This window comes from Sitophilus oryzae, unplaced genomic scaffold (assembly GCF_002938485.1).
Source record: "Sitophilus oryzae breed Bouriz unplaced genomic scaffold, Soryzae_2.0 scaffold_1508_pilon_pilon, whole genome shotgun sequence".
NCBI classification, from domain to species: domain Eukaryota; kingdom Metazoa; phylum Arthropoda; class Insecta; order Coleoptera; family Curculionidae; genus Sitophilus; species Sitophilus oryzae.
This window is the reverse complement of record NW_022146179.1, coordinates 753449-769815: the sequence shown is the minus strand read 5'-3', so window position 1 is coordinate 769815 and position 16367 is coordinate 753449. Positions and strand designations below refer to the sequence as shown.

Genomic DNA, 16367 nt, shown 5'->3' with positions numbered 1-16367 from the left:
CGTAAAATTATATTTTAGGAAAATTTACATATGAAATTATTGCACAGGGAGTTTTAAAGTTAAGGTAAAAAAACATCCCCTCGATTAACATATAAAAAAATTGAGTTTACAAATTAAAGTTGATATAATTACTTACAGGTTGCTAAAAAATTCATGATAATAGAACTAAAAATAACAAAAACATAAACTTCTCCCTTGCGTTTTTTTGAATCTGAGTGTATATTTGCCGCCATGTCAGTGATTATATGACATATGTCATGCGACAATGACACTTGTGTCAAAACGACGTGTCAAAATTTCATGTCAGATGGGAAATCTACAAAAAATGAGTTGCTAACAAACGAACCTTAAGCTGAGCCAATTCTAGCTTCCTGGCTGCCTGTAGCTTAGCTACAGGCTTCTTTTTGGCTTTGGAAGTACTAGCCGGAGTTTGTGGTCGACTAACTGGTTCCGTACTTCTTGGACGTGATTCTACCACTGGTTCTGGTGTAGGTTTCGATTTTCTTTCTTCACTGACGGAAATTGTTAGTTTCTGCTCGGAATTTAGGAACCGATAAAACGCCTGTCCTGGTTTGATGTAAACTAGTGGAAACTCGCCGGTGAAGACACAAAAGTCTGCTAAGACTTGCTTTAAGATGAGATGTTTTAAAATACGATTAGCGTCGTTAATTAAAATCCTCGCTCCTGCGCCGTACAACGGATGTCTGTCGTGACCTCTTTCCAAGAGTTTCTTCAATCTGCTTCCTCTGTAAACTGCGACAGCTTGACACATAGTGACATTTTCTTTAGACGCTAAGTCTTTTATTATGGTGCAGAGTTCCCTCGCTTCTTTGCTTACTTCCATTGTTGTGCTGCTGCCTTCGTTTTCGCAATTGTCGCAAGTTGTTGCCTTGTTAGAGCGGCATATTCTTCGATCAAAGTGTTCACCAAGGTGAATGAGTAAGAGATGTCTTCGACAGTCCACTGCGTTTTCAGCAAAGCTCACCATTTGTCTTAAATTTTCGTTGTGGGCATCTATGTTGGATCTAGATTTCTTCTCTAGAGCGAATAACCTAAGTAAGTTAAATTAATTTAATTAATAATTATATGAATCTTGCCAATGAAACCATAAGTTTTAAGCTTAAAAATACTTTTTACAAGGTAGTTTTTATCGTTTTATAAAAAAAAAACTACCTCCCCAGATCAGTAGAGCTTGAAAAACGCAGGTCACTGATTATGATCATTGCAAATTATTTAATTCGTTTCACTGTTTGGTCATTTTATTGATAATATATTTTTTTTTATAGAAATGGAATTAGACAGAAACTTGAGAAAATACTTAGAGAAATGTCACTCTTTGTCGTTTTCTTAGATAATAATATGTATTATGTTTTTTTCTTATTTTTAAGTATATTTTTCCATAAAACAGAAAAAACATCAGATGCCTAAACACGTTTCCCCTGTGGTAATCAAAATACACAACTATAATAACATTGCAATGCGTATAAAACTAGTTGCATACAAGGTCGGCAAGGTCTAGCTTTGGGTGTCGATTTTCGTGTGCACAGAGATTACAATCAATACTTACTTATTCTATGGTCAATATGCTCAATACAATAAGATGTACTGAACAAAGAAAGAGCAACTATTTTTCCAAGCGAATGAATATTATTATATTATTAATATATAGTGTTGGATTAAACGGTTTGCATTTGTCTCTCTCCAACTTTCAAGATAGAGTTTTACTAGTAGACACGTAAATACTGACCCAAGACTGTCGCTTGCCGATATATAGTGTCACCATAAATTGGTTTAATTTAAACAAAAAACTTACTTCTGTAACTGAACAACATCGCTGTAATTATAGAACAAATAGGAATATGACACTTCTCCATCACGTCCTGCTCTTCCAGATTCTTGATAAAATGCCTCCACAGACTTAGGAATGGAGTTGTGTATAACAAAACGAACATCAGGTTTATCTATACCCATCCCAAAAGCTATTGTAGCTACTATAACATAGAATCTGTCTTGCATCCATTCTCTTTGAATAGCCTCTCTGACAGCATCACCCATGCCAGCATGATAAGGTTTGGATTTGATTCCCAATTTGTTAAATTCTTCCGCCAATTGGTCGCAGTGTTTTCTAGCTAAACAGTAGACAATTCCCGATTGTTTCGAAAATTTTGTTTTTATCAATTCAGCTATTTCCTTATTGGCCTTGGCTTTCTTATGAATCACTTGATATTTAATATTAGGTCTATTAAAACTCATTATAAACTTCTTAACGTTGCATAAACGTAGAATATTGATAACATCATTCTCCACTTGCTTAGTTGCTGTAGCTGTCAAACAGATAATAGGCACATCTCTATAAGTCATCCTAAGAGAGCCCAACTCCTTGTAGTCAGGCCTAAAATCGTGGCCCCATTGTGAAAGACAGTGTGCCTCATCAATAACAAATCTTGCCAATTTTCCTCTCTTGTGAAGTGAGCTCAAGAGATCAGAAATAATATGGGAAGCTTTGATTTTTTCTGGTGTTAAATACAAAAGTTTTATTGGAGGTTCTTTTAAACTAAGCTGCAATCGAATTTGATCAACCTGGTTTCGCGAAAGATCTGAACAAAGATGAGCAGCAGGTATATCCAAAGCATTAAGTTTGTCAACTTGATCACTGATCAAAGCCCTAAGTGGGGATATAACAACTGTTACACCAGGAACTAAAACAGCTGGTAGTTGATAACATAGACTTTTTCCACCGCCTGTAGGCATTAAGACAAAACAGTCATGTTGTGTAACACTGGCATTAATAACTTCTTTTTGCTGAGGTCTGTAATATATGCAAATAAAAACAATAAAATCAAAAATATATAGTATATAGTTACCTGAATGACCGAAGTCCAAACTTTTGATGAAGCACCTCAAGCATAACATCTGAATGTTCATAATGCGTTCTGAATTCAGCAGAATCATCAGTTCTATCTTTGAAACCTGTTGTCTTAACCTCATTATTAAATTCTTCATCTTCCCAGTTAATTGTTGACATTTCATTGAGCAACTGCTCAGTGTCGTGATCAGGAATTGATGACTTTGTTGTCTAAATTAATTTTATATCATTATTGTATTTCTATAATAATAAATATAAATTAAATACCTTCTTAAGCAGTGATGGTTCTTGTATAATACTTGAACTGGCATTGTACATCTGATCTGCTATATTTCCAAACTTCTTTTCAAATTCTGCATCATTCATATAATCAGCCTCAGTTATTTCCAATGACTGGCTAATAGAAATAATCTCTGTAATCTGAGATTCACCTTTTTCTACACACTTCTCATGTTTTTCTTCTATTATAGAAGTTGTTTCTGTTTTTGATTCAAATTTATTATCTTGATTTAAATCTGTAGCAATAACTTTTGTTTCCTTTGGCAATACTTTTTGTTTACTCTCAAATTTAGGTATAAAAAAATCAGTTTTCAATGTTGAATTATTAACAAGATTATCAAATAAAACACATCTTTCTGCTTCAGATCTCTTTTTAAAGGTAAACTTTTTTGGTCCTTCCTTTGTAGGCACTTCATTTGAGATCATAGACTTATTTGGTGTTTTTATTCCTGTAGCTAAAGATTTTAGACTAGGTGAACTTTGATTTTGTTTAGAATATGATTCACTCTTATTTAAAGAAATACTTTTAGATATTTTATCTTTGAAAAAGTCTTGTTTGCTGGTCTTAACACTCGCAGTTGTAGTTTCTTTATTAAAGTACTTACTAATGCTGTTATTTCTTGTAACTGTTTTAGCTAGTTTCTTTGAACCTAGGATTTTCGAATTCACTGCCAATTTACCTGCTGTAATGTCCAATTTATTTATAGCACTAGTATTATTTAATAGTTTTTTGTTACTTTCACTGTCTACTTTGCTGCAAGTTTTAGAACTAGTAACATTTGCGTTTTTAAAAACAAACTTTTTCATATTTGACATTGGTTTACTTTGAAATTCTTTTAAAAAATCATCTTGCTCCATGTTTACACCTGGTTTACACAAGAGATAGTTCTTAAATTTGCTCTAAAATCATATAAGTAGGGCGTCTAGTTCTTGATGATGCTCGAATCATTTTATTTCATCTTGCTATCATTCACACTCTTTTTACTAATTTATTTATAAGAATACTAACTATTTTACATTTAACTTACACCAAATAAAATTAACAAACGTTTACATCAGAGGTTTACATTTAAAACAACTCTGAGAAAAAATAAACTTCAAACCTCGACAGCTAAAAAAGGTTACATTCACAGGTTACATTCTAATACAAACGTCATATTCTTCTTTTCGTAATAAGGCGCGCTATGCGAACTATATACAACTCGACTTGGCTGGCCTTGTGGCCGACACGATGGCGCGGTTGCCCCCTACCTAGAAGCACAAGATTGCTGGTTCGAGTCCAGCTCCAGGCATGGGTGTTTAGTGTGTTGTCTTTGTGTTTGTCTAATTGAATTTAGGTTTAGATTTAATAAAATAGAAACGCTCACAAATAATAATTGAAAGGCTCATAACTGGCTCATAATAATTAATAAGCTGAATGCCGAAAGGTAAGTGGCCATTAACGGCCTAGCTACGTCGAAACCAGAGATATAGGGTGCGTTCAGGGACGGTCAGCGGCTGAGTGGCCGACTGAGTAAGCGACTTCCCTAAATGTTCTTTTTTTACCTTAGCTTTTTATTGGCTTTTTACACACAAAAACAGTCAGTCGCTTAGCAAAAGTCTCAGCGGTCGGTCAGCCGATGTATTCCCAGAACGCGCACATAGACTTGGTCGAAACATCGGTTCCCGTTAGATCACCGAAGTTAAGCGACGGAAGACGGTACTAGTGGGTGGCAACGAACGGTGCCGAACACCGAGTGCGATTTTTCGGAGCAATTAACCTATAAAACTACATTTTTAATTTATAGGTTAATTGCTCCGAAAAATCGCTGCTACTTGTCACAGTGCTTTTATTGGAGCAGTCGCAGAGCGTAGCAGCTCCACAAAAATCGCAGACTGGCCCACCTCTACTCTTAGTCTTCGTACTTGCTTCGTACCCTTTTAGCCTTCCAGTAAGGGTCGATTTAGACGAGGACCGCGGTTCGGATTCCGCGTAAACGAAGTAGGCGCCGTCCAGATTAGCACTGGCAGCAAAAAGGGAGAAAAAAGAGAAAAAAACCATAACTTAAAATTTATACATCTATTATGCAGTGGTGGGTAATTATTTCAAATTAATTTATTTAAAATAGCTATATACATATATACAAAATATAACATGCCATTTTCTATTTTAAATACTTTTGAAAAAATATTTTCTATGTTGTATTTTAAACAGAAAAACTAAACCATTTTCTATTTTAAATAGATAACGATTATGAAGTAAATTGTTTAAAAAATTCAAAATATGTAGTATATAGACACCTTTGATAGCCACCTTAGACACAGACTTAGCTTATATTATATTCACTTTTTGTGTAGACTACTGATTTTTGATATGATCTGGAAATTAATTAATAAATTCTTGCAGGATATTTCTCCCGCCGCATCCAAATATTGGAATCATAGCATACTACTCTAGAAAAGAGATCGTATAGAAGAAGACGCAAGCACTTCATCAGCGTGGTCCTTATTAAAGGTAACCACTAATTTAAACTCACGATAAAATACTTAACGAATTTATTTTTCTCTTAATTTGTACACACAATTTATACTAATTAAACACACAACTAACTATTTATAAAATTTCTTCACCAAATTGTCCGATTCACAATTTCCAAACGCGGTATATTCAAACTTCAAACTGTCCAACCGCCAAGCGCGGGCCCTACTGATTGTTTCTCGAACCTTCTGATATTTTCGATACTTTTCTGCCATCTACCAGTAAATTCTATTTCTAATTCGCTTACTTGTCGACTTGATTTAGAGATGGCGTCTAAAAATATATTTTACTTTCTGATGAATGTAGGCAACCAGCAATACACGTGTAAGTTACTCGCTTCTCCCTCCGACAGATGGCGCCACATACACCTTGATAGTATTCTATCATGATACAAAGAAAACATAAAAAAAATGCATTCAAAACTCCACATTTTTAAAAAAAAAAACTAAAGCTAAACTCCGCAGTTTTAATCCTCTGCTGATGCTAACATGGTTAACGAAATGCGCGTCCAGTGCAAAAATAAAGTGTTCTTGTGTATTGTGTGGAATTAATATTTTATTTTGTTATTGTAACACCAAAGCATTATACGCATTACATGTATTGTTATTTATAACAATATATGGCTTTCTGGGAGATGCGAGTGGTCAAAAAGTAGGTATTCCCATGTGTTGTTATCGGTTTTTCAAAACACATCAAAGGGCGTTGGCGGACGTTGGTAGTGGTAGTAAGTAACGTCCAAATTAACTGACGTCTGAGATCAAAACGTTAGTTAGCTGAGGTCTGAGGTTAAAACGAATGGGAATTGTCGGTTCATATTTTGCACATTGAAACAGAAATAATTTACATGAACAGTTTTAAAAAATCAGAGATATGCTTGTAAAAATGTTGCGGCTTGTTAAATTGTTTTTGATGTGTAAAACCGAACTTTTTACATGTAGATGAAGCTTAACATTTTGAGCGTAAAAACGTAAGTTGTAAGAGATGTAATACCGTATGATGAAAAAAAAAACGGCTTTCGGTTGGTTTGGAAATGAACATCTATGACATTCCCCATATAATTTTATACCGTATCATCGAAAAAAAAAATGGCGTCCAGGTGGCTGGGAAATGACGATCGATGATGTTTCCCATATAAATGTACATATAAAATGACAGCGACCTTCATTTCATAGCCATCGCTGATACCGTTTTTTTTTCGATCATACGGTATATAAAATTGTGGCGATTTTCATTTCATAGCCATCGCCGACGCAATTTTTTTTCCATCGTATTGTATACAGGGTCGTTTCCGAACTGTATTCCGGAAACTTCGGCAGCATATTCTGCTGATAAAATTAAGTAAAAAAATTCGTATAAATGTATTTCCTAAAATGCTTAGTGTCGGAGATACAGGGGGTATATTTTTATTTCGATTTTTTCCAAATAATTTCTGAAGTAACGTCAATATTTGGATGAATTTTGGTGTCAAAAAACTACACCAATAAATGGTGTAGTTTTTTGACAGGAGAAATTTGATGTCAATATGACTACTATTTGTAGGGGGGCCACCTATATATGTGGTGTGGTTTAACTATTTTGAAGAGTAATAACTTTTCGTCCGTACCTTTATAAAAAAAACTACTGAGTAAAAAATATACCTTTCCGTGATTTTTAAGGATTTTTACGTAAAAATGCCTCTTGGTAAAAAATGCTACGAGCAACCGACCTCAAGATATTTAAAATAGAAATAGTCAATACTTCGCATTATTAACAAAAAATGAACATGTTCATGCATAGTTATTTGACTGAAATGATAAATTTGGCAACTTTTTATTTTTTAAATTAATCATTAATTTTTCTTCAAAAAAATTATCTGTTTCTGTTAAACTTTTGCCACAAAAACATTTCACATTTATGATTTCAGTCTAATAACTACTTAGTCAACATATTTAATTCATGTCAATGATGACAGGTATTGATAATTTCGATTCCAAATATCTCGAGAACCATTACTCGTAGTAATGGTTCATACACGTACATTTACTATTTACCAAGAGACCTTTTTTACGTAACAAACGTCGTAAATGTATATTTTTACTCAGTAGTTTTATACAGGTACGGAAAAGTGATTACTCTTTAAACCAGTTAAAAAATACATAAGTGGCGCCTTCTACAAGAAAATCTCCCAGACACCATTTTACATCCAAATATTGACGTTACTTACTGAAATTATTTGGAAAAAATCGAAATAAAAATGAAACTTCTACACCCTGTATCTCCGAAACTAAACATTTTAAGACATACATTTATACGGACTTTTTTACTTATTTTTACCTGCAGAGTATGCTGCCGAAGTTTCCGGAATACAGTACGGCCCAGAAGATGCGGTCCTTGCAGTTTCCACGAAGCCTTCACCAAGCCGAGGAGACTCTTTTCTCATTGTTAAAAATCATTCCATTGTCTTTGCTCTTACAGTAAACATCTTGTACTTTATCAAATAAAATTAAAACTTTATTTTTTAAAAAGACTCTCCTGTTTTCTTGAAACGTAATTAGATTCCTAATTTCTAATATAGAATTACCACAGGAATTAAATTCCTGATTTAAACTCTTTTCATCTGCTATATATTCAGACGTTTGGCAACATCTCAGAAATTTGATCATGCGCCGAAAAAGAAAACCAATTATTCATTCACAAATTCACATTTTAAATTCATGTATTCTTTCGAACCCTACATTGAAAATCGTAGGTTGTTACTATTTAAATCCGTTTTGCGTGGATTTTTTTCACGCAACGAGTTTTTAATAAAAAAAAAAAGAATCCGCATTACTTTCAGAAAAGACGTCCTGTCAAAACGAACTAGAGAAAAGACAATTGGTGGTGGACGTCCGGAAGAAACAAAACAAAAAAATAAACAATCGGCGTCTGCAAAGGCCCACAAAAGCAAAAGTGAGCGACATTTAAAGGGGAACGGGCGTTCCGGGACTGGCGCTCGCCACTTTTAAAGGCGATAGATCGCAACGCGGGCGATATCTCTCGACCGAGCCGATCGATAAGCGGGCTACCTGCGGCCGCAGACGTTAAATTGTCCGTTGTCGGCTTTAATAGCACCGATTAAAGGGGGTACAGGCTCGCCAATAGGTTCTAGGAGAACCTGAATGATACAGAGTGTTCCAAATTTGGGGGTGACCATTGGGAGCTCGGAATCTAAAAGAAATACAAAGGAGGTGAAATGATGGTTAAGTTCAATAGAATACCGTTGTTCTTCAAATTTAAAAAAATCATTAGACTTTCGAAGAAATTCGGAACAGAACTGTAACTTTTTTTGGTGGCTTAACTATTATCGCTTATATCGTCTAGTATCGTATCTACATTTACCAGAGGCTCACTGACGTAGAATGAAGGCGTTCACATATCTGTACATGGCTTCGTTTGCTAATCCAATCAGCTTTAAATGTCTATTATTATGAACTTGCAATGCCCTCTTAGTACACCCACTACAGTTTTGACAGTTCTCCTGTCTGCTTATCAGGCTTACCAAAAATTTGGTAAGTTTCCAACACAAAACATCTCTCATTAGAAAATGTTTCTAATGGAAATAACTGGAAATAAAAGCTAAAGTGTGCGAACAGTCGCCAGAGGCGCTAAACAAGTCTTTAACGTAAAGACCGGTCCAGACGATAGGTTTTCTATGACGTTTTGTCTTGTTATATCAATAAAACAGCATCCGTATAGTACAGATGTCTGTATAAATTATTATATATTTTCGTGCAGCGTGCAGTTATAATGACGCCATCCTCTGGTTAATTTTTGCATGGTGTCTTGTAAAAAAGAAAATATTGGATTGTCTCAGAAGTGCCCGGCTTCAGAGGAAAATCTACCGCAAGCAAGACGTCTCTCAAAAACTGTAGGAAGTTCTTTGGTGCATGCATAGTTTTTTGAATAAATCAATTTCAATGGCTCTAAGTAAGTTTCTTCGTCCATTTTTAGGTAGTTAAACCAATCCTGTTTTTCAATTTTTAAACCAGCAAGAAAATTGACATGGGAATAATTATTTCGTTTAAGTAGCCAATCTTTGATCCATTTGCTTCTACGCCGTTGTTTTTCTGCTTGTTCTTTATTGCACTAGCGAGAAAAATGCAGGACAGAACGACTGTATCTCGGTAGGCCTATTTCACTTATTTAGAATCAATTCATTGTAGATAAAACTGTACTATGCGCGACAGGCTGTAGAAGTACATACATACATACAAGTTAAACTGCGCAAACTGGCATGAACAGTCCGCCTGTATTAAAACCGAGTGTCTGTGGTGGCTGTAAAAGCGTTTAGAGAGTTTATATATTTTCTATATTTATAATAATTATAATTCCAAATTGGAAACTAATTTTAAATTACATTGGGATCTTTGAATTTTCTACTAAAATATCATATTATGCTTGCTTCTTTTTGTCTCTGTCACCACTATACTCCTTAAATTTGCTGAATGCATTGGAAACTTTCTCTCTCTCTCTCTCTTCAGTCCTTTACCGTACGTAAGAGTATAGTGATATCATATGTTGATACCCCTCACTTCCCCAGACCAAGTTGTTCGACACTGCGCCATGTTGTTTCCCCTCCACCATCAGTCTCTCTATTGAGGTGCCACTCCTGGCAACTAGTGTTGCACAAGAGTCTTGAAAAAGTCTTGCAAGACCAAGACTCTTGCAAGAAATTCAAAACAAGACTTTTAAAATTTCTTGTCTTGAATTTCAAGACAAGACAAGACTTTAATATGCAAGAAATTTCAAGAGTCTTGCAAGATTTCTTGAATTCAAGATTTCTTGAAAGTTAGAAATGATACATTTTTTTAAGTGATAATTAGGTCTTTGCGCAAGTTATGCCGGGTTTATACAACATTTACATAGTCGTAATCACAATCATAGTCATAATCATAAAAGTTAAAAGATCCACTTCTCATAAACCTGTTGACATCTACCATGATACCGTAGCCTTTAATATTATGTTACCCAACTTACCAACTTCACTGATATAAAAATTATGATTATGAAAATGTTCTATAAACGGCACATTAAAATTGCGTTGTCATTATGACGACGATTAAGACTGTGATTATGATAAGACTGTGACGACTTATGCAAATGTTGTATAAACCCGGCATTAATATTAACCAGTGTTCATTTTTTTCCAGCCAGTGTTTTAGAGTTGAGAATGAAATAAAATAAAGTCGAGGCAACAAACCGTATATTGGTAATTGGTATTATACACTACACAAAATTGTATTGGTATAATGGTATTATAAAAAAAACTAACGGTAGTTGAAACTAATGGTGGGTTCGTGGAGCACGCTATTTGGTACTACTTTTCATGCACGAAATTGCTCCGCGAACAAAAAGTAGTATCAAATAGCACAAATAGTACACTCTAGCATGACCTTTCCGTACACCCTGTGTCCAAACTTTTCGTGAACTTAGAAAAAATGAACCTATGTAAATGAATTATGAATTTAGCCGGTTACTGTGTTTTATTGTTAAAATTAGCATCGTTGTTGTTTATTTTTCCGTATTACATTTTGTATACGACGCTTTCTATGAAATAAAATATAGAAATATTATCCCCTTTTTTTTGGAATGTAAAATTTTTCAAGACAAGAAATTTCAAGAGTCTTGCAAGACAAGACAAGACTTTGTCATTCAAGAAATCTGCAAGACAAGACTGAAAATTTCTTGTCTTGAATTTCAAGACAAGACAAGAAATTGATTTTCAAGACAAGAATTCTTGTCTTGTGCAACACTACTGGCAACATGACCAAAATATCGGAGGATTGACTGATTTAATTTGGTCACCAGACGTGTCTCAATTTTTAGTTCTTCGATAATGGATATGTTTGTTCGATGAGCCGTCCATGGTATTCACAGCAGCCGTCGATATACCCACATCTCCAAGGTGTTTATTCTTGTGGAAACTTTCACACAAAGCGATAAATCTAGTAATAAACTCACAGGAACATTGCCTAAGGTTTGTCTTGTGTGTCTACTGAAAGTGAGCAAAATAAACCGGAAAACGGTCGAGCTATCGTCATACACCTAACGACTTGGTGCAATTTACGGGTATCTATATCGCTGTCACTGTACCGCCTTTCCCAAAAACGCGCGGATTTTTTAATCCACACGCAACGTTTTGTCTACAACGTGTTGAACTGTGCAATAGAGGTGGGCAATGATTGAACGAGTCGTTCACTTGAACGAGCATTAAAAAATTAATCGTGAAATTCGATTCACCACTTCGAATACGATTCGTTCAATTGAATCGTGGTCAGCACGTTGTTTTATTGTTCAGAACACAGAGACACGGTTTGAGAATAAACCAGGAGTAAACCCAAATATTAGTGAACTTTTAAACGGCAGACACACTATACTACAGCTATAGATTGTCTCTGTTACACCTGGATCCACAAAATTTGAACGAACGTATGGAAGAATCGAATTGGACAACAATGCAACGTTCGTTCGTTTCTATATACGGTTCGTTCGAGTAGTGAGAATTGATTCATTGATTACAATACGGTTCGCTCAATTGAATCGTGGCCAGCACGGATCCATAGAATTTGAACGAACGAGTCGTAAGAATTGAATCGAATTACAAGCGACTCGTTCGTTTTTACGGCTCGTTTGTTCGAAGATTAGCGAGAATTGCTTCACTGCTTACAATACGGTTCGTTCAATTGAATCGTGGATCGTGGTCAGCACGGATCCATAGAATTTGAACGAACGAGTCGTAAAAAAGACTCGTAAGAATTGAATCGAACCTCAAAGCGATTTGTTCGTTTTTACGGCTCGTTCGTTCAAAGAGTCGTGAAAATTGCTTCATTGCTTACAATACGGTTCACTCAATTGAATCGTAGCCAGCACGGAACCATAGAATTTGAACGAACGAGTCTTTGTCTTGATGCATTTTTCCTCATTCTAGATATATGTGATATATAAGATGGTAGTCCAAAGTATGAGGTATTGTAATATTTTAAAAAATGTATCATTTACATGTAAAATAACAGTTTACAGGGGCGGATACAGGAATCTATTTTAGGGGGGCCCGAAAAAAGTAATGTAGAATATGATTTTTAGGGCGCCATTTTTAACCCAAAAGCCTAATATTTAACCCAATTTATAGATTTTAGGGGGGTTATGGGCCCCCCTCTGTATCCGCCACTGGGAGTTTAGGCTATGAAACGGTGTACTTACCGGATATAGGAACTCTCAAACGGACACTTTCCGCATTGCGGATCCTGTAAAGGGACAGGGCTACCACATGTTGACACCAGAAGATGTCTCGAGTGTCGCAAGTGCATGTTACTGACGTGATCTTGCACCTTGATAAGAAAAAAATCAAGTTACTTAGTTTTAAAACAACAGTCTAAAGATATTTGATTTGTTTTTCAAATTGTTAGTATGCCAGTGGCGCATCTAGAGATTGAGTTTGGGAGGGGTAGTGGGAATATTTAGGTAAAGTGCTAGTTTTAGATTAAACTTCCGCTGAAAGTTATTGTGGCTGGAAAAAAACAAACTAGGATTGGTCTGGATTTTTTATTTTTATTGCTACTTATTATTAATTTCTTCTGTGACAATGTTATGTTCTACCACCCTCACAACCTAACCCCTATTACCCCTCCCATATATTAGTCCCTTAAGAATGCCTAGATGTGTTTTTCAGTGTTGTCAAACTAATGGGGATAAAAATCTTAATGTAGTAGTTTTATACAGGTACGGACGAAAAGTTATTACTCTTTAAATCAGTTAAGAAACATGTAGGTGGCGATGGCGCATGGCGCCCCTCTACAAGTAGGAGTCATATTGACATCAAAATCAAACTTTTCATGTCAAAAACACACAGATGCCATTTTTTCATAAAATGTCGACGTTAGTTCAGATATTACTTGGAAACAACAGAAATAAAAATGAAACTTGTACACCCTGTATCTCTGAAACGATGCATTTTATACATAAGTTTAATTTATACAAACGTTTTACTTATTATATTTTTATCTGATGAATATGCTGTTGAAGTTTCCGGAATACAATTCAGACCACCCTGTATATTATTTTCAAAATTTTATTATTTGGTAAACAGAACATTGTTTTACGTATAAATTATATTTTAACACAAACACATTATCAGAAACTTATATTCTAACGTCTTTTATTTTACCTCTAATTAAAAAGAAAAAAAAACATAAACAAAACAAAACAAACAGAAAAAATACGCAGATTATTAAATTAATTTATTAACACTGCTATTGTCATATGATGATATTATTAATATAAATAATGTTATTGTTATTACTATCAGTGACGCTAACTTCAGAACCTTAAGATATGGTAAAAAAAAATTAATGTAATAAATAAAAATTATCGAATATATGGCATATAATTACATAATATATCAATCTATAAATATTGTGACATATATTTTGATATACATATACAGGGTGGCACACCTCATTCGCCTCGGTTGATTATACGAAAACGGAAAGATGTAGAAACAAGATATTTTATGGGTATATATGTGAGGATGCAATGTGCACAATTTAAAATTATTTTGAAATATACAGGGTGTTTCAGAACTAAGATCCATACCAAAGTTGTATTTTTTCTTATGGAACACACCCGGTATTTTATTTAATTTTTGGGTCCTTGGTCCCAAAAAAGACATATATTATAAGGGTTAAATATGTTTAAAATCTTTGGTTTTTGAGATATTTACAGATATTTAAATATGCACACTACAATAGAACAGATTATTAACACCTTGTGTATTACTTTTTAGAATTAATTCTTGTGCTGAATTTAAAGGTGAGGAAATAAACTTTACTGAAAAATGTTACCGCTTCCTTAAATTTATACAGGGGTAGGGGTACCAAAAATTGCTGATCTATTTTAAGGATTTATTTTATATAAAAAGTTTGTTATTTCAAATGCAACACCCTGTATTTTTTAAAATAAATCGAAGGAGATTCAAATGCTCTTTCAAACTATATTAGGGTTTCCTAGGTATTTATTATTTTAATATTTTTTTAGGGTTCACTAGATAAGTATAATCTATAGCTTAGATTTTGAATAAAAAGTAATTTTTCAATAAAAACGCAATCAAGAAGGCTGATGGTGTCGCCATGGCAATTTTCCAGTGACATTTAGTATTTAGTAACTATTTTCAAAATCGATATTAGTTTATGGACATTATCATTTAGATTTATAACAGTTTATTTAAATTTGTTTACAATAGTTTAATAAGTAAGTATTCATTATTTTATCAAGAAAAATAAAGCAGTATCTGCTAGCGGAGGGAATGGATATGTTACTAGTGATTTTATTTTGTGAGGAAAATTGCTTCTTCGCCTTAAGGGCTTATGTTTAAAGATATCCAAATAGGAATATTCCTGATAAGCGTTCCTTTGAATATCTTCTTGTCCTATTTCGCAGACCTGGTATAAGTGTGGTTTATAAAAAAACTATTAGGCAGAAACCTGTCGTTGGAAGTGAAGACAATGAATTTGCCGTAATTGACTTTTTAATAGAAAATCCATATAACTACAAGTTCTCGTAAAATAAATCACAGAACTACTTCTTCGTTTTTCTTGATACAATAATAAATAACATATTTAATAAATATTACTTCTTAAACTATTATAGGTAAATTAAATAAAAATAAACTGGTATAAATTTAAATAAAGTCTATAAATTAATTTCAATTTTTGAGAGAGAGAATATAGATACTAACTGTTAGTAACTACACTAGAAACTTGCCATGACGACACTAGCCCTCTTGGTTGCCATTTTATTGAAAAATTGCTCTTTATTCAAAATCTGAGCTAGATAGGTATAGGAAACCCTAATATAGTTTGAAAGAGCATTTGAATCTATTGTTATTTATTTAAAAAAATGCAATGTATTTGAAATAACGAAAAGTTTTTATCTAAAATAAATATTTAAAATACCTAGACCAGCAATTTTTGATACCCCTGTATACTTTTTCCCGAAATTTTTCAGCAAAGTTTATTTCTTTGGCTTAAAAGTCAACACAAGAATTAATTCTGAAAAGCAATGTACAGGGTATTGACAATCTTTTTTATTATAGCATGCATATTTAAAAAATATCTTTAAATATCTCAAAAACCAAAGCTTGTATACATATTTAATCCTTGTAATAAATGCCTTATTTTATGTCCACGGGTCCAAATATGAAGTAAAATACCGGGTGTTCCATAAGAAAAAATATAACTTTGGTGTGGATCTTAGTTCTGACATACCCTGTACATTTTAAAATAATTTTAAATATTATGCATATTGCCTTCCAACATACACCCATATAATATTTTGTTTCTACATCTTTCCGTTTTCGTATAATCAACCGAGGTGAATGGGGTGCGCCACGCCACCCTGTATATTATATTTTTGTTACTATTTTAACATTGTTCCTCCATACCCATTGGTATAATTGTGGCATGGTATTTTTGTATTTTGTAATATTTTATAGGAACTAATAAAGAATTATCTATCTATTTATCTATCTATATCACATGATACATATCCTCCGAACCCTGATTATGCAAGAGCCCGATATTCTGATATATGCTCTTGCTCTCGTGCCATCTGCACTAAGAACCAGGTAGCGTAAGGTACCCTGACCGCTACCTGACCAGTTTTTAACAATCCCCATAACCAAAACTGGTC

The 16367-nt window shown here is 34.0% G+C and overlaps 1 protein-coding gene across 3 annotated transcripts in view; it reads right to left on the bottom strand.

Annotated features, from left to right (window-relative positions):
- Window positions 1-16367, bottom strand: part of LOC115878344 (zinc finger SWIM domain-containing protein 4-like) — an 80194-nt gene that overhangs the window by 14094 nt on the left and 49733 nt on the right. For 2 of the 3 annotated variants that reach the window (XM_030894810.1, XM_030894808.1), the window contains exon 3: window positions 12882-13009. In XM_030894810.1, the coding sequence (XP_030750670.1) occupies window positions 12882-13009 (128 nt within the window). Of the gene's footprint in view, window positions 1-346; window positions 1053-1813; window positions 2810-2864; window positions 3077-3133; window positions 3829-12881; window positions 13010-16367 lie in introns of all 3 variants that reach the window. The other variant, XM_030894807.1, reaches the window with a different exon arrangement.